The following is a 21,971-nucleotide window of genomic DNA, read 5'->3' as shown; positions in this document are numbered from 1 at the left end:
ATTTCTTCTCTCTCTTTGATCCTTTTACCTCCCTAGGAAGACCAGCAATAATCCTAATGCACACTGTAGACCTGGCGGCTGCAGGGCGCTGGCGGTCTGGGGAGGGGCCACAGCATGAGAGTGCGCTGCCGCTGGCTGTGTGGGTGACACTGGCTAAGAATGCAAAGGCAAAGGGGCATCACACTCTTTCTAAAGTTTCTAGAAGAAAACGAACAAGAACACCTTATTTTTTAAAAAAGGAAAAAGACAATTACACAACAAGAACATCAGTGAAAGCGATTGTCTCCTGGAAAAAGCTGACCAGTGTGTGTGATCTCCCTGGGTTAAAGCACACGGCATGAAAATCTCCTCGTTGGCATCTGGAGAGAGGGAGAGAGCATGTGGCTGGGCACAGACAAGAGAAACTGAAGTCCTGGCTCCCGGGAGGCCGCTTCCCAGTCGGCTGCATGCAAAGGATTTCAGCATGTGGGCTGCCACCTCTGAACACCACACAGAAACTACATGAGAATTAAGCCAGGGAGCTACCTCAAATGTGGAAACCAAGCCTGAAAATGTGCAGTGAAAACATACGGGTCTCACTCCAACAAAACGTCTTTTAAACATTAGACTCCACAAATGGTCTCTTTGGTTTGATAGGGGATGTCTGCCCTTGCCGAGAGTCTCGGGACAGCTGCCTGTACAGGTTGTCCTGGTATGCCTGAGCCACAGGTAGAGTCCGAGCTACCTTCACATCGGGATAGGAGGAGGCCTGGCTGACTCGCTCCAAGAGGTCTCCACGAGACCCATTAGCCAGCAACCCATGGGGGCTGTAATAATCGTCCTCCAGCAAATGGCCATTCTGTGCATTGTTGGTTTTGTTATAAAAGGCAATGTTGCTGATGGATGACGGTGGACTGAAGGACTCGGGCTGAGGCAGGTTGCCTGGAGACGTGGGACTGAGGACGGTGTCCACGGATGACACAGCCCAGGTCCGATTCTGCTGGTGGAGGTGGGGGTACTGCTGAGTCCGTGCTGTTTTGTCTATGATCCCCATGAACGGTGTGGTCCTGGATCGGGTGGGCTCACTGGGGTAACCTCCTTGAGTTGGAGACACTGGCGACAGCTCGTCACATGACCTCTCATATGCGGGTTTCAGTGGGATCTCCATTTGCTGGATGGAAGAAGATGGCCGGAAGGTCGGAGTTAGGTTGGAGGTGGAGGAGATACTATTGCTAGATGGAGAGAAGCGAAGGCCTACACTTTGGGAATGCAGCAACGGCCTGGGAGTTGGCGGGTGGGGTTTGATTTCGTTAGGATTGACGCTAATAGGTCTTCTGATTAAATGTGACACATCAGGGGAACCTAGTTGGCTGGAGGAGCGCTCCAGATCTAGTTTTGAGTGACAGACTGGGTAATAGGATGCTGACTGGCTGCGTCCGATCTGTGGCGTCTGGCTGTATCTCGCGCCACCCCGGTATGCTGAGGAAGGCCGCTGTGGAAGGTCCTCTTTGGTCAACCCTCCATGCTGACAGATGGCGCCTGCACTCAGGCTGGCTTGGACGTGCTGCACCGGCCTCCCATCCCCTACGATCCCCCCAATTGACCCTTGATAAACCAACCGGCTCTGGCTGACTCCTATGTCTCCTTGTGAAGACTGGTATTTACTGGCCATTGAATGGGCTACTTGGCCATAGGCTCCTGTGGGGATGACGGTGCTTGAATGGACGGCTGGGCTGGGCTGGTTACTTCTCACAATCTGGGCCTTGGCAGGCTGTAGCCTGAGCCCTTGCTGGGGAACTGCCACAGGGAGCTGAGGCATCTGGTAGGGCCGCTGGGCCATTTTGGATAATGGAGATTTGGGTCTGCCAGGAAGCTGACTGATGTTTGTTTCCTGCTGATAGCGCACCGGTGAACCAGACTGGGATCTATAGACACTCATACTTTCAGCTGGAGGGCTGGCCCGATACTGAGGGCCTCTCCGGAGAGGGGAAGGGGGAGGGCTTGGGTATTCTTTGCCCTGTCCTCCCACAGGAGGGGGGCTGAAACGGTAAGATCCTCCCTGATGAGCCGGGGAAGTGTGTGGTGGGCTAGGCCTGTAATGTGAGTTCTGATGAGTTGGAGAAAGGGCAGGTGAGGTGGACTGATAGGTCTGTCTAGTGGGAGAGCCTACAGAACTACTGGACCGGAAGTCAAAAACCTGATGAGAGCCAAGAGGTGAGCTGGAGATGTAGGCTGAGTCCCGAGGCGGGGGAGAGGAGGGTGGGCTCTGGATGACTGGGAGCCCCTGGCTGGGCCGGGCCTCTGTCTGGAGGCCAATGGAAACATTTTCAACATCCTGTTCCAGGTACTCCTCCTCGAATATATCCTGTACAGAGTATATGTCTTCATGCTGTGGTTCAGGTTCTGCTTCTTCCGGCAACTGTTGCTGAGGCTGCGGTGGTGGCGGCGGTGGCGGTGGCTGCTGCGGCTGCTGCATCTGTCTACACTCTTCTTCCACTCGCAGCAGAAGCCTCTGGATCTCACGGTTGTTGGGACACAGCTTGATGGCCTCGTTCAGGTCCTCTAAGGCTGCTGCGAACTGTCTGCTTGACAAAATGTGAACACAGGAGCTGGAGTTATTCTGAATCCAGAGAAAGCACCAAGAGCTGAGAACATGGTCACTATCTCAGAGAGCTGTGGTGGCGTCTGTGGGAGTCTGGGGTGTTTCGGTTTAGTTGGATTTATAGGGAAGGAAACAGGTAGACTCATTCTGGAAGAGTCCGAATGATTCCCTAACCCATTCAGCCTCCATCTTCCTTCTGGCCTCTCTGGGAATAGTAGAGAAATGCCCCCATTGTGTCAGTCCAGCCAGGCCCTTCAGGAAGTTGTTTTGGTGCCCAAACACACACCAGGCAGTATGGAAGTTGGGTGGGGTTGTCATTTACAGGGTCACTGTCAAGTAGCTTAGGAACAAAAATAACTACATATTTAAAAATCTTGCTGATCCAGCAGAAATTTTTCTTTATGTTCTCAATATTTTAGCTCCAAATTTCAGGCCTGTTCTACTCTAGGCAAGAACCCTGTCCTTTGCCCTTTCTAACCCTCCTCTCTCAGAACTGCTGTGTCTCCATCTGCTCTATCGAAGTGGGGCAGGCACTAGGCTTGCTGACTAGGCCACTCAGGGCTGGAGCTGAGCTGACTCCAAGGAGACTCTAGTTTACAAATGAAGAAATGAACTGTCAGAGACATTCCTGTCTTCTCTACTAATATCACCTGGGAGGGGCAACTGGCCTGGTGAAAAAGGAACGATCCAGAGGGAAGGAGAATTTGAGTCAGGTTTCTGTAAGGACTTTGTTACCCCAGCTAGATAAGAGTGCGATCACTGCCACCACCATCACTAGCCTCAACCTGAGTGTGATTTTCAGGACCATATGCCCCTGGTCATAGCAGTGAACCTGAAGCAGTTCTTTCCCATGCAGCTGGGGAGAAGGAGGGCAGAAGGCGTAAGAGACAGTGACCAGTTACACAAAGATCACTGATGGCAGGTTCTAGGTTCTTCTGGGAGCTTTTCTGCCCACTGGCCAAACTACAGCAGGTGGGCACGAGGAATGTGGAATGGTGTTCTCTTGGGTCCTCTCCATCCTGACAGCAAGGACCTCATGACTCCGTGTATGTGTGGTGGGTGATGGTTTAGGTGGAAGGGGGTCTGATGCCACCAGACTTGAGGACAGCCCCAGAAGGAAGACTGACTAATCTGGGATTCCCCAAACGCCTATGGGAGAAGGAAGAGGAACCTGTGATGTTAAGTGAACCATCCTACTTTCCCTTCTAAAAGGGGTGGTCGGATGCTCTGCTTAAGTGACTTCTTTACGTCACCGTTGTCTCTTTATGCTAGCTGCTTTGGGGGTTGAAAAGTGCCTGAGATACGGCAGAGGCTTCTTGGAAGAAGCTGCCATTCTCCAGTGAAAAAGTGTTTCTCCCGAAGTGAAACATTCGTGGTCTCCACAGCCCAGCAGATTTGCCGATCTCGAGCTGAGGGCTGTGCTATCAGAGCCATCCCCAAAGCTTGGCCCTGACAGTTCTCAAGGACAGAGATGTATTTGGGTACATATGCCCCAGGGTGGCCGACGCTGCCTTGGCCAAATTTTCAGAAAAGAGACCTCTTGCTTTCACCCTCTCTCTCTCTCCTCACCTGCTGCTGCGCTTTGCCCTTGCTCTCGCATAGTAAGCTTCATAAGATTTCGGTTTCAGCTCCAGGGCCTTAGTAGCAAATTCCTCCGCCATTCCAAAATCCTGTCATTACAATAGGTGTGCAAATGAGTCATTGATGAGATATAAAAAATAGACAACTTGGGAATAAAACAAATTATTTGTACATTTTTTGACATTCATGAATGGAAAGCCTGGGATGCTAGATGTGCCTGACATGACTCTAGCCATGGGGCCTGTGGACTGAAAGTTCCTTCTGCCTTTGTCCTGCGTAGCCTTGCGACTGCTCACTGGACTTTATCTGCCCAGAATATTAAAATAGTTTTAATTTTCCCTTTTTGCCTTTCTAATACAGTTCTCAGCCCGGAAGTCAAACACCAACCCTTTCCAGCGAAGCTCCTGAAGTTATCCACGCGTGTAGGAGGCAAACGCACACGTCCACAACTCGCGTGGACCCTGGTCTGAGCCCCACACCCTCCTGCTACATGCACTACCCTTTGGCTTTCTAAGGGACAGGTGAGAAGGTGTCCTGTAAAGTCCAGGAGGATGACGTCTGTACAGGAAACTGCACTGACTACGGAGACTAGAGGGAGAGGGGCTGTCAGACAGACTTGGGTTCAATTCTCTGACCAGCTTCATATCCCCGAGTGTATGATGTATTTTCTCATCCATACCTACTCCAGAGGTAGGATCGAGTGTGATACAATATTTAAAAGCCCTGCACAGTTCCTGGCACACAGTAGATGCTCATTAATTATTGTTTTCTTTCTATTTCACAGAGGCTTCTCTGGTCTGTTCCTTTTCTTCACTGGTTCCTTCCTTAGGAAACACTTAAAATTAAAAACAAAACAAAACAAGAGAAGAGAAGACCCCGGCTATGACTGAGGTCTGTGCTGTCCCTGGGAGGAACATGACCGTGAACACAGACCGTGGGGTGGGGTGGGGAACAGCGCCACCTAGGCAGTCTGAGGTTTTCAGTATTCCCTTAAATACTAAGCTAAAAGGGAAGGTTCCCCCTTCTTTTAGTGTCAAAGCCACAGTATAGCACGGTAGCCTCTGGTTATAGTCATGAGTCCTAAGGCAGAAAACAAGGCCTTGGGCAGAACAAAGGCCCTGGGGCATAGGTAAAAACATTTTTAAAAAGTTGATGGGAAATCCTCTACCTAAGAAGACAGACGTCTGGTGCTTGGCACAGTACTGGACCAGGAGGTGGTTAACAACTGCTTCTGAACAAATGTGGACTAGAAGGAATTTCACCTTTTATGGGTCACCCATCCCTGCTCTGCTTCCAGCCTTATCCTTTTATTTGTTCTTTTGGGACCATCATTATTCCTGAAAAGACGAGGGCATTTTTAAAAAGTCTATTATTTGGTAGGGAAAAGAGATCAGTGGGTTGGCAGCAACTTCGGAGCTTTGCCTCATCCTCCTCGGCTGGTGCCAGGGGAGGCCTTGGTGCTGTTCTTTTCATTTCACAGGAGACCTCATGGCCATGAAAACCTCACTGTCTCCCGAGCCACCACCCTCTCCCTTCCCGGCGTCGGGGGGCCTCTGCCACGTCCCCACTTCCCTCAGCACCATGGGGCAACTCTGCCTCTGAGCGTCATGGCTGTGTGCTCTGAGACAGTCAGGTTTATCTCAGGCTCCTTCCAAGTGTCAGGGTTTAGGGTCTGAAATGGATGATCTAAAGGTTACACACACAAATCATCTTTCTGGAAGATCCCTGGCCATGAGGTTTAAATCCTGCTTCCGTCCAGCTGAGGTTTTAATTGATCGATGCGTCTGTATGGCTTGGATTGTGTTTATCTCCTGAAGAACTGTGAGACCTCAGGCTGGTGGATGTCAGAGACTCCTGATGCAATCTTAGCTATTTCCAAAACCTGAGAGAGGGTTCTTGGCTTGGAGTGTCTTCATGTTAAAGGGCAGTGGGTGAGGGAGCAGTGGCTGGGGGCATCTGAGATGGGTCTGCAAGGTAGGCAGGAAGGACTGTGGCCTACCAGGGAGACAGTCAAGGTCCAGGGGGAGTTCTGAGATTCCCTCTAGGATGAGAAGGGACATGGCATGCTGGGATACAAAGATGAGGAAAGAGGCAAAAAGTTCAACAGCCTCAGAAGTTAAACCTTCAAGACCATGGTCCTGAGCCCTCCTCTTAGCCCTTCTTCAAATGACAAGGGACTATACCTGAGAGTAATGACTACAATTCATATCTAATTGCAACTGGAATTCTAGTGACCACTGCTCTCACATTTTCCCAAAGACCAGAACATTGACTGGGTGGTATGGGGGTGGGAAAAGATGGTATTCTCGTCACTTTCAGTGAAATTATGAACATTCAGAAAGCTGCAAAGTAGTCGCAGCATTAATTTCTTTACAGTTTGAGATACTTAGACTTAATTTCTTTCAAATTGCAAATGTCAGTGCTCTGTGAAGGACAACCAAGTTCCAAATGGGGCAGAGGAGGATTTCAGGGGCCTGGTAAAAGCTAGTGAGTGACATGGGCTATCAGCTTCCAGGATTGCAGAAAGGAGTTGGGGTGACAGGGACTTACGTTCATTTTCCTGCGACACCGAGAGAGGTTGAGGAGGAGAGACACCTTTAGTTCCCGGAAAGTTTTCAAGTCCTCACCAAACCCTTCTCTAGGGAACTTCTTCAGGGCGTACTGGTAGCGCTGGGCAGCTTCCTTTACTTTACCTTTCTAATGGGAGCACAAGATGGCGAAACACATAGTTGGTCTGAGGAACAGCTGAGGAAGTGTGGTCCCCACTCCCTTCCTCTTCTCAGCAGCTGTAACTAAGGGCGAACCCTCCCAAACATCAGCCTAGAATGGAGTTCTGGCCCTGATGGCGAGGGCAGAAGGGTCTAGTCTTTTCTACAGGAAACTCATCTGGCAGGAAAGGCAAGGTTGAGGGGATACCCAAGATACAAGCCAGGGAGACAAAGCCTTGGCAAATGGAAGGCCCTAGACCCTGGCTTCCCAACTGGATTCCAAAGAGGTTGACCATGCTCATTTCAAAGTTCCTTTTGCTTGAACTGATCTCTACAGAACACAAATGACTTCCTAGTCCCAAGCACTCCAAAGTTATTACTTCTTCCTTAATTTCTGGTTTGTCTGGAGAACTCTTTTTTTGGTCTGACGCTCCACCTGGTCAGCCCTCTAGAAGTCATTCTCTTGCTCACGAAGGATGTGGGAGCTAAAGCAGTCTAGCGGTTGTTTCCCTAATCTCACGGCATAAAATAATACCAATCAGTGTTCCCCATTTTCGGAAAAGGCATGGAGCAGGGTGGCAGTAGAGAGGTGAAGTTGAGAGTTTGTGATTCCATCGGATGTTGCAGGAGGGATTATCCAAGATGAAGTAAATCTATGACCAATTTAGAGATCTGGCCATAGTGACCTTACACTTTTCTTCCACTTTGTATCTGAAAATCTATAAGCTGAGCCCAGAAAGATGCAGGCAGCATCTTCCACCCCTTTAGCTGATCGTTATCCACTCTATTCCTTCTCTATACTTACAACTCCACAGGGATCCCAGTCTTTTACTTTTCCCTTAGCACCAGTCACAAAGGAGAGATTTGGAATCTTTCAAGGTAGAATTCTGAGGGGAACAATAATGGCACTGTGTATTTTCATTAAGAGGACTCCTTGCCTCAGAATACCAGAAGTTATGCTATAACCAGGACATAACCTGAGAGCAATGTCATTGTGAAGTCCATAAATATGACATCTAGGGTAATGAGGACCTTCTTGGAAGTTGCGTAAAATCAAGGTTGGGCCAGGGCTTAAGCTTCCTGAAAGCCTGAGAGTCCTAGATTACCATGACTCACTCAAAGGGTACTTAGAAGATAGAATTCTGCTCCTAGGAACTTGTACACTCCTGACACAGGTGAGAAAAATATGCTTCACAACTATTTTTCCTTAACTTTTAGTCCTGGGGAAGTGTCAGTGATGCCTGCTACCAAAAACTGGGTTGGATCTGTATGAAGCTTTGGGGGCGGGTAATCTAGCTGATCTCAACACAGTGCGATGACTTTGACATGGAATAGACCGAGGAGTTTATCTGTGTCAGGGTATGGAGCCTTCAGCTTGGATTGTGAGTACAAAAAGACTCCATAGTTTTTGTAATTGTTGTCATTCAGTGAATGATTTCAAACAAATCTTATAATTGCTATTTGTCTTGGTTTCCTTATCTTATTCAAGGATGCTGATAAGCTATTGTTATGTACTTTTTAATCTATGTATATATAATGACATATGAAAGCTAGGATCAACATAATGGAAATAGCTATACTACATAATTTTACTTTTACTTGTCCCATGAGTTTCCAGATCCTACCTAACAGATTCCATGTAGAAATCGACATAACCACCGGTTAGTGACCAGGTGAAACCAGGGCTTTAGGTTGATCAGCTGCAGGCAAGTATAGGCTACCCTTGCTCTCTTGGTAAGGTAGAACCCCAGGATCCCCAACATATGAGGCCATCACTGAGGAACAGTATTTTCCCTTGACCTCTACAACAAAAGATGAGAATTGATTTCAAGACTTTGGAAGATTCTACACATAGAAAACAGCGAGTGGCTGTTCTGAAGAAACTGTGTCCCTCCCTTCCCTCACCTTATAAAACATGTCCCCCTCTTCCATCAGCTTGCTCAAGAGGATGATCATGATGTCTGGCTTGGAGGTGGCCATCGCCCATGTGGCTGGACCTGTAGTGTACAGGATGCATGATGGGTAAAAAACTCATACAATGTAAGGGTGGTAGGAAGCTAGGTGAAAAAAATACCCTGGGGGGAATTTCTGCTGAGAGAACAACTTGCTCCACAATCCGTACCTCATCTTTTAGACCTGGGAGTATTTTAGTAACTCCCACTGCCAAGAAGCTGCACTGGATTTGTATTCACCTTAAAATAAGAACATTGGAACCATGTGAACCTGCCCCACATGAGGGCAGCAAAGCCTGCATGCTGCATGTGGGCAGGCAATGGCTCAGTTCGGAATTATTTTAAATAAGGAAATTGGGAGAAAGGATTTATATTAAACATTACCACAGGATTTGAAAAGTCCAAAAAGGGTAATTTATTTTGGATTTGGGACTCAAAACCCCCAGATGTTTAGCCTCTTAACTTTAAAATATGTACTTTGCAGAAGGGAAACCACTGATAACTCTAAAGCTTCCCTTAAATGATAAGTACCAACTACGACTCCCCGGGATTCACTTTGAAGCAGGAGCACAGTTCGAATGTCAATCAGACGTGAAACAAACCAACATTACTGAGGATGATTTTACCCACAAAAAGAAAGAAAAGGTTACATTGATTAGTTTACAAATGCCTGAATTATTTACAAACTATGCTTTTCAAGGTTAGTTATCAAAAGTTCAAGTTATTCTCTACAACAGTCATTAAAAAAAATCTTCTTTTAAGGTGAAGTAAATTAAAAGATTAGAGGTGTAGGGAACTCATGCAGGCTAAACCAAAGAGGAGAAGGCAAAGCTGACCAAGCCATCAGACCACGCCTGATGCTGACAGCGGTGAAATATACCTCGTGGGCGACTCGGTAACGTCTGACAACCTTCAAAGAAAGGAGAAAACAAAAAGTTGGAGAGGAAAAAAAAATGGATGAAGGTGAAAAAAAAAAAAAAGAAGGAAAAAGCAGCAGTGAGAGGCAGGCAGCACAAAGCCAGCATATCAGCCAACCCTCGTCTACAGGTCTGTGGGCTTGGGGAGCAGCTGGGACAGCGGCAGCAGGGACTTGAGTCTGAAGCACATTCAGAGCAAGGGAAAGCAAAGGCTCACGGCAGTGCAGAGATCCAGGATGCTGACAGGGTGGGGCTGGTACAGAGGCAGTGCTGAGAGGTGCTTAAGGCCAGAGCAGCCTCCTGGCTAAGGCTACAAGGGACATGGTAGAGAACCATGTGGTTCTGGACACAGGGGACTGCAGACCATGGCTCACATGGTGCTTTCTCTGGGCCAAGAGCCTCTCTGTTCACTTGGACAATAATTGGGCCAGGGAGGAAGGGGAACTATATATGCTCACACCAAATACCCAGGGCAGCCAGACCACTGGACCAGTCTGGCCCCTGGGCACAGATGGCCAACACCTTCTTCCCTTCTCCTACCTATCTTGGCTCCTTTCTTCAGAAGAGTGACAACAACAGAAGTGTTCCGGCACCCCACTGCCCTATCCAAAGGGCGCATTCCACTGTAGTCAACGTGCTCGATCATGGCCCCGTGATCTACCAGGAACTGAACCTAGGACATGGATCAAGCAGAGCAGTTAGGACAGGTGTAATGGCTCAGTACTGTTCCACTGAGGGCTCTGGCTGCTGCCTGACCTTTTTCAACTGCTGGCCTGAACCAGGCTATGCCGCCAAGGTATTTCAGGCCTTAGCTATATTCTTGATCTTTAAGAGCATTTTGAATATTCTTGCTCTCTAGCAAGTATAGATCTGAGAGCTCTGTATCAGGAATCATCAATACATCACTCCACTTTCAACTCCAGGTAGTATGGATGGAGAACAGCCCTCTCTCTGCTCTCCTGAGGCTTGTTTAAAGGTACTTACCACCTCAGCATCACCATAGAAAGCTGCCAGGTCCAGTGGGGTACGGCCATTCTTGTCAGCATGGTCTGTGGCAGCTCCGTTATCCACCAGAGAACGTACTACTGAAAGATGGCCCTTCAAACAAGCCCAGCTGAGGGCTGTCAATCCTTCTTTGTCCATGAGAGCAATGGAGGCACCTGCAAAGGCAAGTGATAGCACAGGGCTGAGGAGACATGGAAACGCACAGCAGGAGGGGAAGCGCTGAAGGGGCACGCTCCTACAAAGAACACCGCTCGTTTCCGGACTATTTCTGTTTTAAGACTGATCCTGGTATGCCAGTTACATCTCAACTGTTAAAAGTTCATCCTACAAGCTTTCAATAAAATAGATTGCAGTTGTTTTACTGAGTATTCAAGGTTATCCACAATCTATTCCCAATTACTCTCTATACCTGTTTTATTATTCCCCTGTGACAATCCTCCACTTCGGCCAAATGGACGTGCTCACTGCCTCTCGGATCTCCCGTCAATCCTCCCGCATCCTCACTCTTGGTCACGGTGCTCCACGTGTGTGGAAGAGCTTTTCTTCCCCCATGACTTGCCTCACTTCTTCCCATTCTCTAAGAACTATCTCCATCCTCCTGCCTCTAAGAAGCTTCTCACAGTTCACTGCCATCTCATCTTAAATATGCTTAACATAAGTCAACTTATTCCATTATTTATCTATTTTTATGTATCCTATTTGCATGTAATAAATTCTCAATGAGCGTTTTCTTCTTCTTCCTCTTTTTTTTTCTCTCTAGATGCAGTCTTGCTCTGTTGCCCAGGCTGGAGTGCAGCGGCCCAATCTCAGTTCAGTGCAACCTCCACCTCCCAGGTTCAGACAATTCTCCTGCCTCAGCCTCCCAAGTAGCTGGGATTAAAGGCACGCACACCATGCCTGGCTAATTTTTATATTTTTAGTAGAGATGGGTTTCACCATGTTGGCCAGGCTGGTCTTGAACTCCTGACCTCAAGTGATCTGGCTGCCTCGGCCCTTACCACACCGGAGCTCAGTGTATGTTTTCTGAACTGAGCAGAAGCCTTCCACTGATAACAGTGCTAACTCCTTGAGACAGTCTCATCAAATAGGAGCCCAGGACATTTTGTCATTGATCACAGGGCCAGGCCACCTTCTCCCTCCCCAGGTGGGGAAAATAAACACATGAGAGGACACTGAGCCCAGGCCACGAAAGAAATCTGGAGTTTAATAAAGTTAAATTCATAGAATCAAAGAATAAAATGGTGGTTACCAGAAACTAGGAGGTGGGGGGTATTGCGGAGATGTTGGTCAAAGACATACAATTCACTTAGAAAGAAGAAATAAGTTTAAGAGATCTACTGTACTGGTTATTAACTAGTAGACTAAATCTACTCTACAGTTCTTAACTATAGTCATAGTGATAGTTAATAACAATATATATACTTGAAAATTGCTATGAAAGTACATTTTAGGCATTTTCAGCAGAAGAAAAAAGATAAGTGTGTAAGGTAAGGCACATGTTAAGTAGCTTGAGTTAGCCATTCCACAATGTATACATATACAGCTTGAGTATCCCTAATCTGAAAATCTGAAATTAGAACTGCTCCACAATCTGAACCTTTTTGAGGGCCAATGTGACACTCAAAGGAAATACAGATTGCAGCATTTTGGATTTCACATTTTTTGGATTAGAAATGCTCAACCAGTAAGTATAATGCAAATAGTTCAAAATACAAAAAATAAAATCCCAACAGAAGCATTTCAGATAAGGGATATACAGCCTGTATCAAAACATCATGTTGTACACAATACTGCTCCTTTTTATGGTTAGATATGTTTAGCTACACAAATACCACTGTGTTACAACTGTTCACAGTAACTCAGTGCAGTAATACGCTGTAAAGGTTTGTAGCCTGGGAGCACCAGGCTATACTATACAGCCTAGGTGTGTAGTAGGCTATACCGTCCAAGTTTGTGTAAGTGCACTCTATGATGTTTACAAATGACAAAATCACCTAAGGACACAATTCTCAAAATGCATTTCTCTGAACCTATCCCCATGGTTAAGCAATACATTATGGCATATTCAATTGTTACTTGTCAATTAAAAAAATAAATATTTCATTGGATGCAGTGACTCACACCTACAATCCCAGCACTTTGGGAGGCCGAGGTGGGAGGACTGCTTGAGGCCAGAAATCTGAGACCAGCCTGGGCAACATGGTGAGACTCTGTCTCTACAAAAAACTAAAAAATTAGTCAGGTGTGGTGGTGTGAGCCTGTAGTCTTAGCTACTAGGAAGGCTGGGATGGGAGGATGAGATGGGAGCATTGCTTGAGCCCAGGAGTTCCAGGCTTTGGTGAGCTATGATCAGGCCACTGCACTCCAGCCTGGGTGATGGAGTGAGACCTTGCCTCTAAAAAAAGACAAAAACAAAAACAAAAAACAAATACAAATCAAATAAACAAGAAATTCAGAGTTTAAACTACTCAGCCTTATTCAATAATTCCATTCCCCCCTTTTAAATTCTCCACCCACCCTTTCATATTCTGGATGTGTTTCCTTTCAACATTTCTATTTTCACTTGAAAGGATCAAGCATACTTGACATGCTGTTTTGTAGTCAGTCTAAAATCCAATATACATTTGGTTCTTAAGGCCCAGACTGTAAGGCCTTCGATGGCAAGAAGCGCATCATTTATTTGCTAGAAGAGTACCTAAGACAACTCTTTTCACACAGTAGGCATGTCATATTTAACTCCATCAGAGATCAACTTACTGCACCAGGACACTTGGCTGCCCCCTCAGCTGGTCAGGATTCGATATCAGCTCAAGCTTAGGACCTGCCACAGCAGGCTCAGGGTTTACTCAGCAGTTATCTAGCCTATCACCTTTGCATCCCTAGAGGTCAGGAGAGTTTGTGGTTTCCCACAGGAGGATGAAAAGCTGGAAGGGACCATACCTTAATCCTGATGAGAGCCATTTATGTAATAGTATAGTTTGTAATTAAAACACTGACTCTAATATGCAATAAGTTTAAATACGGAAGAGAATCCAAGGCATTTTCTCAGATACAACATCTATAAATTTCCTGGACAAAGTATCCAGTGGTGGAAAAGGTAGGATAAGAAAGTTTTGGATGTATATTACAGATGAACTGATTTTTCCAAAGATAAGGAAAGAGAAGAAATTAAAAGGAGATACATATGAAACAAATCCATAATATGTTAAACACTTCCAAAATCCAATTTGTAATCTTCCTCTTCTCTTTTTTCTTTCTCACGCAGTTAATGAAATCACAATTCTTCCAAACGTCCATCTTACAACTCTGCAGTTATCTTTAACTCTTCTATCCTTATTTCCTACATCTAATCAGACTTCATATCCAAAATACCTCTTGCACATAGCCCTTTTGTTCTATTCTGAAAGCTACTGCCCTTGGGTTAGGACCTCATTATGCCTCATCTGTTCCATTACAAGGGCTTCCTAACTGATCTCCTGGCTCCTTTATCAAATCCACTATTCACATACTGCCAGCGTGATTGTTTTTAAAGCATAACTCTACCATCAATTCCTTATTTAAAAATTTTAAAAGCCTCTCCAGATTCCTTTAGAATTAAGTCCAGATTCTTCTAACTTGGTCCTTTTCCATTTCCATATACCTTTCCAATTTTATTTTCTGTAGTCCCCTTACACTTTACTAGACAGCTTACATATTTCTCCAAACCTGTCACTCCTCTTCGGCCTTTCATCTGTGTTACTTCCTCTCCCTAAATATAGAACATTTTTCCTCTTCGAATTTCAAAGTCTGTCCTAGTCTAACTCAGAGGACCCCCCTGTATCAGAGCACTCAGGATTCTCTGTTTTTTAAGGTATTTATCTTTGTTTCATCTCTTCCTTGCCACATTATAGACCCTTTGAGGGCACTGATTATAGTGTATTAATTACAAAAATCAGAACCACTCATAGTTCCTAGTATAGTGTTCTGCTAACAACACAGCCTAAATAAATCTTTGTGGAATTCATTAAGCCTCTCATTTAAGTGTGGAAAAAAATGAAACAGTACAAAGATGAAAATGTCTTTGCTGCTAAGGGAGAACAAATACCTGGAATCTATGACTACGGAGCCTCTACTGGCACATGACAGGTACTTTGCAGCTCTCTAAAGGTTATCATGGGCTCAAGAGGTCCTGCCTCTTTCAGCGGACTTCGTTTGTTCTGGAATATTTACTCCAGACACATCTTATCTTGAGAATTTAGGCACATTCTTCCTCCTCCCTGCTTTCCCTAGCAGAAATGAAGATAGATATCATGAAGCCAAATTTCTTTGGTAGCTTATATGGGGAAGGCAAGAGCCATTTTGCACCCTGTAAGAGCAACTCTCTGATTCTGACCCAGTCTTGAGTTTGAGTCTGTGGAAACAGATCTTACTTGAGGGATCCAGCTAAAGATCCAATAAAGTCTCTGACTGAGCTGTAGTTTGAAATCTTAGAAGAAACCTAAATTTCTTCCTAATTAAACTACCTTCAATTGCTCCGGCCTAGGCATAATTCTTCAGGAGGTTGGTTTCCTTGAAGGAAAGTACATGTGCTTGTGGATATAATTACAGACATTTGGGTCCAGTTTACTAGTTAGCAGAGGCTAATTGGAATGACCACCTCTGACTGCCTCTTGCTTCAAGCAAATGCTCAAGCTCCACTAGATGGCACTGCGGAGTCACCAGTGATGAGCTTTTTCTACTACAGAGGTCCACCATCAGCAGCCACCGTTATGCACAGGCGATGGAGGTCACAGCAACCAACAGGAGCCTGACGTGCTTTACGATGGTGGTGTGATCAACATCTCCTTTAACTTATTTCCCATTCACCAGGAATTTGTGGATGTTGGTAAGTGTCAAAAGGAATTTATTACAACGGGTAATAATCTGGATCCCCCAAATAGGATCCTACAGTCAGCAGGGGTCTTCACTGGCATTTGCCTCCTTTGAATTCAAGAAAAATATTAGTTGTGCAGGCTTACAAAAGAATCGATAAACTTGAAGTCAAAACACAATCCCTGGAAGATGAACATTTATTGAGTATATATTTTTTAAAAGTTAAAAGTTTGGAGACTACTGATCTGAATGAGAATTTAGAATATGTTAATTTTATTTAAATCCCTCAAGTCATAAAGAAACAGAGAGTATTAGAGTTAGAAGCACTACACTGAATACAAGAGGGGAGGAGATAGCCTTTCATTTTCCAACCAACTGGATTAATATCTGTTCTTAGCATCTCCTAGGATCCACTGCTGGAAATCATGAGTTCACCAGGTAATGATGGACACTGGCCAACCAGCTCTAGCATCCCAAGACTAACCTTGTGCAAGGAGAAAGTCCACAGTTCCTAGATGGCCTTCGGAAGCAGCCATCATCAGGGGAGTGCGGCCCTGCTTGTCTGCCATGTTGACATCAGCTCCATGGGTGAGTAAAAGATCAACAATCTGCAAGTGCAGAGAAACAGGGACCAATCAGCCCAAAGAAGAGCTGTGGAGAAGACAAGTGCACACTATCTCGTACCCTGTAGGAATTCCTACTGCTGTACCAGTCACATCTCTATGCATCTTTCCACTACCCTCTAGAAGTACCTGCAAAGTCCTAGTACCATGTGATTTAATCTCTAACTCTCTTAGGGACAGCCAAATGAGAATGAGAAGGTTTCAACTCTCAATGTCTGACTTAGCTATTAAGTAAAAAAGAACTTAACAAAGGTCAAGTTGTAGCATTAAACAATCCCATAATGGAAGTTCCAACATAAATCACTCCTTTATTGCCCTCTAGTGGTTGCAAATCTGCCTGCAGTTAATACTTCCAACTGAACTGAACATACTAAAGTGTCTCTGATAACTCTTCAGGGCTGTTTGGCTTCTACAGCCTTTTTTCTATGGAAATACGTCTGAAGATTATTATCAGTGTGCTTTCCTTTCCATCCTAAGTGTATAAATTAACATTTATCCAGAATCCAAACATCTAAAAGGATTGTATCATTAGAATTTGCATTCACTGTATTTTCTTTCAGTAAGTCTCAGACATCTGCAGGTAAGTGATTAGCATAAGTTCGCTGAGAAATGAACCTTCCAAGGAGACTTTGGATACTGTGAAATGTGAGAAGGAGGTCACTCTATTACCAGGACAAAAGTAGTTAGTCCTTCTATACAAAGTGATTGTTTTGAATGTTAACTGTCGTATTCTCAATTAACCAGAATATTCACAACAAAGGTCCAAGTCCTCAAACCTGATCACTGCTGGGTAACCCAAACTTTACTTGTGATCATTTTGCTCTGTGTATCAGAAGTCCTCACATAGAACTCAGTCCTGCCTGAGGGACCGGAAGTGGTCACCCTGCTTACCTGCCAGTGGCCCTGGCGCACTGTGCTGAATAGTGGCACTGCCCCTCGGCGGTTTGGCTGGGCCACTGCCGCCCCTTGTTCCAAGAGCAGACGGCACACCTCCAGTTTGCCCCTTCCGGCTGCAGCTGTTAGGGCTAAGGGCAGAGAACAAAGACTGAGGACAGGTGGTTCTTGTCCTCTCCAGTGCTCCATGTTAAACGTGACATATCCCTGTGTTTCATTAATGTAATTGCTACTTTACTTCTAAGAATAATGATTTTTGCCACCTTTTCCAAGTTGTAAAGAAAAATAATGAATAAAGACACATTTAAATTGCCTCACAATATTTGGGGACAATTATAATAATAATAAATCTATTGAAAACTCACCTTTAATCAAACTCACTTGGTTTCATTTTCCCTGACTAGACTGTCTTCTCTGCTTTGGTCTACCTCTCGTTTGGTACCTCTTCCTAGCTACAAACTTTGTTAGTCTGTGTGTGGGTGGAATCTAAAGACAAGATCTTTGCAGAGATAAAGTTGTTTTTTTTTTTGTTTTTTTTTGTTTTTTGTTTTTTTTAGAATTAGCTGGGAACTACCCCCAGCCAAGCTCTACCCTGGGCTCTTAATCCTAGAGAACCAAAGTTAGGAATTGCAGTCCAAAGTCTTGGGCCAGTTTTCATTCTTTTTCTTCATTAGTTGATACAGACGTTTCTGGTACATTTGCAATCATTTTTTATATAAGGATTAGAATGATTCAAGGTAGCAGTCTTAAAGATGAGAGAAGAGGTATGACAAAGACTATTTTCTTCTGAATATAAAATAATGAAGTCACATGTAAAAATAGCTACAGTGAGTTTAAGAGACATATTAGGAAAAAAACAGAAACATTCTTCTTGTGCCGCTATCCACTGACAATATGATCTCTGACACAAAGGAGATTTGACGAATGCCTGTTTGGCCCTCAGAGTATCATTTCAACAGCAGAAAGAGGAGTTTGGAGATATGAAGTCTATCTTTTAACAAATATGTATTTGTTTCATTTAACCATGGAATCTCAGGTGCACAAGTCTATTGTTTTAAAAAATGAGGGGTATGGAGGATGGAAACACTGTTAGAACATGTAGGAGTTACACTTCATTTTAAATAAAGAGGATAAAGATTTTTTTTTTCCAAATTGACTTAAAAAATTGATGTAGTAGTCAGCAGGTCCTTCTTTTGTTATGGCCTCCTACTCCAGTAACAAACCAGAAAATAATATTTGGCAGGCACAGATACTGCAGTTTGCAAACTTTAAAATGTATTCAGAGAAGCAAATAAAATTTATATCAAATGGACATTTGCATTCGTTTCCACTTAAGTGCAAATTATGGCATTTTGTCTCTGGACTTGGCCGAATTTATCCACTACTGAGTCATATGCAAAATGAAAACTACCTGTAATTTCCACAAATATAAACCTTCAAGTAACATTTTCCTTCCTTCTGCAAGGACAAAAACGACTTATGAAGTAAAATGTGGTAATTTTAGAAGATACACGCACTCTTCAACCAGTTCTATCTATGGCTTGTCTTATGTGTATTTTCAATTTTAGTTTGGAACTCCTGACATTGACATTTCTTTTCAGTTCCTTACAGGAGGGCAGTGGTTTGGTCCTATCTGAGGTGAGGGGTCATTTCCAACCCTGAGTGGATGAGCTCAGGTGTTAACGGCTATAATTATTTACTGGATAAAGAAGTTTCATTTCTTGTTTTTTAAATACAAGCTATGTTCCCTCATTCTTTGTTTTTTTTTTTTTTGAGACGGAGTCTCGCTCTGTCGCCCAGGCTGGAATGCAGTGGCCGGATCTCAGCTCACTGCAAGCTCCGCCTTCCGGGTTTACGCCATTCTCCTGCCTCAGCCTCCCGAGTAGCTGGGACTTCAGGCGCCCGCCACCTCACCCGGCTAGTTTTTTGTACTTTTTAGTAGAGACGGGGTTTCACCGTGTTCGCCAGGATGGTCTCGATCTCCTGACCTCGTGATCCGCCCGTCTCAGCCTCCCAAAGTGCTGGGATTACAGGCTTGAGCCACCGCGCCCGGCCTATGTTCCCTCTTTCTCAAGTTCATATTTCTAATAGGTTAGAAAACAAATTGTGAATTCTATATATGGGTCAGAACACAAGAGTAGTTTAATAATTTGACTGGATAGACACTTATTAGGAATCATAAGAATTATCTCGGTGCATAAAACAAACCATTTGGAAAATTTCTAACCCACATTCTGAACCCATTTAAAGTAGTTGCTAGGTTGATAAGGTTGCAGCAAACCTCTGTATGTGAAGGGGCCAAATACATTATTTTTCATGAAAGAACTTACAGCATCCTAGAGAAAATATAGACAGTATTTCAGAATCAAGCCTCTCACTAATGATGCCAGTTCACAGGACACATCTGAATATTCACAACCAGTGCCCATCTGGAAAGCCACACTGTCCAGTCTGATAATTCTATTGCTCTGGATGCCCCATTTCTCCCCACTGGATAACACATTTATCTGTGAGGGAATGTTCCATTTGGCCTTTTTCTTTGTTGTATCATCTCTGTTGTTTAGGTTATGATGTCATTTGGCAGCAACCTTCAGCTGATAGCTGGACATGGTTATTAACACAGCTGGCCAATTTCATCTCAGAACACCACAACTATGTAAAATGGAATCTGGGCTTTTCAAAATCCAAGAGTAAGGAGTTGTATGGCTGGATTTTATAAGAGATTTATCAAAAACTGTTAAAACTTTCTAAAAGAAAGGAGATGAAGGTAAAGCCAATTCTATAAAACACTAAACTGCAAACAGAGCAGTTAGGAGCCAACTTTCTTCCTAAAAGAGCAGTAACAGAATTTGTTCCCTAGCTTGTCAGCATCTGACAAGATGATCTGACAGAAATGGTCTTTTTTCAAAGGGAAACATCTAAGGAGTTGGAAGAGGCAGACAGGATGTAGCTCAGAGTTGGGGAAACAGCCAGAGTCTGCTTGGATGGGATGCTGACAGCAAAGAGAATGCAGAGATGCAAATGATTCTTTCATCTACTTTCAACCTTGGAAGAGTCCAGCACAGACAGGTCGTGTAAGATCAAGGGGTGGGGGAGGAGGGGGAAGTGGCTGGGGAGAAATAAACTGATCACTGCTATCCAAAATACCATTAATAAAACATTTATTGAGCTATTTGTCAGACACTGTCTCTGCTGTCAAAGAACTCATGGTTAAGGAAACAGATGAATATGTTAATATAGAGTGTGATATATACAATGGAGATATGTCCTTGGTATGAGGGAAGGCACAGAGGAAGAGGTTTCTGAGCTGGCCTCCAGGTAGAGATGATAATGTGAGCTAGATGCTGAAAGATGAACAGGAGATTTACAGGCATGGAAGGTGTGGGGTGGGCCAAGGGAGAGCATGAATAAAGGCAGTGAGGGGAAAACAGCATGCTTACTGTTACTGCAATTACTGGAGAAGACAGGCAATATATGAGGCTGGAGATAATTACTGGTCTTTTTATGCTACATTAAAGGACTTAATCCTACAAGTAGTAAATGAAGGTCAGTAAGCAGGAAAGTGACCCAAACAGACTATGGCCTAAAAAGATCACTTTGGCTGAAGTCTGAGAGATGTATCACAACAGGGTGAGGCTAGAGGCAGAAGCTCAATTAGGAGGTAGCTGAAATAATCTAGGCAAAAGATGATGAGGGCAGGAATTAAAGGAATCTAGTAAGTTTATTTTGTAAACTCTGGTTTCTTTTTGGGGCCATATATTTCCAGGGTTGGCCTCCAGAGTTGCTAGAAGCTCTCAGTGCTGGTCCTGGTCTGTGCCCACAACATAAGGGAGAGGAAGGTGTGGTGAACAGTCTTGTCACCTTGTTTGCTTTTCTTCTGTGGTGTTCCATAAGAAGTCTGTGAAAACCCTATGGGATGGGAGGGGGTCAGCAGATGGAAAGCTGGTTGTAACATCTGGAAAGAGAAAGAGGCTACAAATGGAGGATGAAAGCCACCAGGAGGCTCTAGTGATCTGCCTTCAGAAAATCTTGATGTCTAAAAATCACACCCCAATTAATATTCTAAGATTCACTTTCTCCCTCTACATTTTAACATCTCCGAAATTGGAATGCATCTTATAATTAATGTGATAATAAAGAATTGTGTCGTGTCAGTATAGTTGGCAGAAGTTGTTTGTTTTTGTAGTGGCACAAAATACTGGATATATACTTTCTTAAAGTTAATGGTGTCTTAGATTTGATAGAGTAAGTGATACATATTATAGGAAACATCATGACCATTGTATTTTCCTTAGGTTAAAAATCGTCACTTAGGTCCCGGTTGCAGATATAAGCCTCCACCAACTAGCTTTGGGTCACAGACCATCAAAGTCCGTTCTATACTAGTGATGAGCTGTAGGGTCACTGTCACATAATAAACATTATTTTCCAGAATTTTTTCTGAAATAAAATAATTTTTCATAGATATAGAAATTGTATTACAGCCAGGCGCAGTGACTCACGCCTGTAATCCTAGCACTTTGGGAGGCTGAGATCGAAAGATCACCTGAGGTCAGGGGTTTGAGACCAGCCTGGCCAACATGGCGAAATACAAAAAAAACTTTACTAAAAATACAAAAGAAAAAAAAATTAGCCAGGTGTGGCGGTGCATGCCTGTAATTCCAGCTACTCGGGAGGCTGAAGCAGGAGAATCACTTGAACCCAGGAGGCAGAGGTTGCAGTGAGCTGAGATTGTGCCACTGCACTCCAGCTTGGGGGACACTGTGAGACTCCGTTTCAAAAAAACGAAAAAAAAAAAAAAAGAAATCATATTACAAATAAATTTCAACTTAACTCATGTTTAAGTAGCTCTTTATGTT

General features: G+C 44.3%; 1 protein-coding gene across 1 annotated transcript in view; it reads right to left on the bottom strand.

The window, feature by feature from the left end:
• Positions 1-201: 201 nt before the first annotated feature.
• Positions 202-21,971, bottom strand: part of LOC105551704 (protein TANC2) — a 69,142-nt gene continuing 47,372 nt past the window's right edge. The window contains exons 7-15 of the mRNA XM_011997040.1: positions 17,110-17,243; positions 16,080-16,203; positions 10,724-10,899; positions 10,280-10,412; positions 9,703-9,732; positions 8,776-8,867; positions 6,713-6,859; positions 4,151-4,251; positions 202-2,561 (exon numbers count right to left, since the gene is read on the bottom strand). Coding sequence (XP_011852430.1) covers positions 596-2,561; positions 4,151-4,251; positions 6,713-6,859; positions 8,776-8,867; positions 9,703-9,732; positions 10,280-10,412; positions 10,724-10,899; positions 16,080-16,203; positions 17,110-17,243 — 2,903 coding nt within the window. The 3' untranslated portion in view covers positions 202-595. The remainder of the gene's footprint in view (positions 2,562-4,150; positions 4,252-6,712; positions 6,860-8,775; positions 8,868-9,702; positions 9,733-10,279; positions 10,413-10,723; positions 10,900-16,079; positions 16,204-17,109; positions 17,244-21,971) is intronic.

Source organism: Mandrillus leucophaeus, unplaced genomic scaffold, assembly GCF_000951045.1.
Source record: "Mandrillus leucophaeus isolate KB7577 unplaced genomic scaffold, Mleu.le_1.0 Scaffold530, whole genome shotgun sequence".
Taxonomy (NCBI): Eukaryota; Metazoa; Chordata; class Mammalia; order Primates; family Cercopithecidae; genus Mandrillus; species Mandrillus leucophaeus.
Note: the sequence above shows the minus strand (reverse complement) of the source record. Positions and strands in the feature narration are given on the sequence as shown.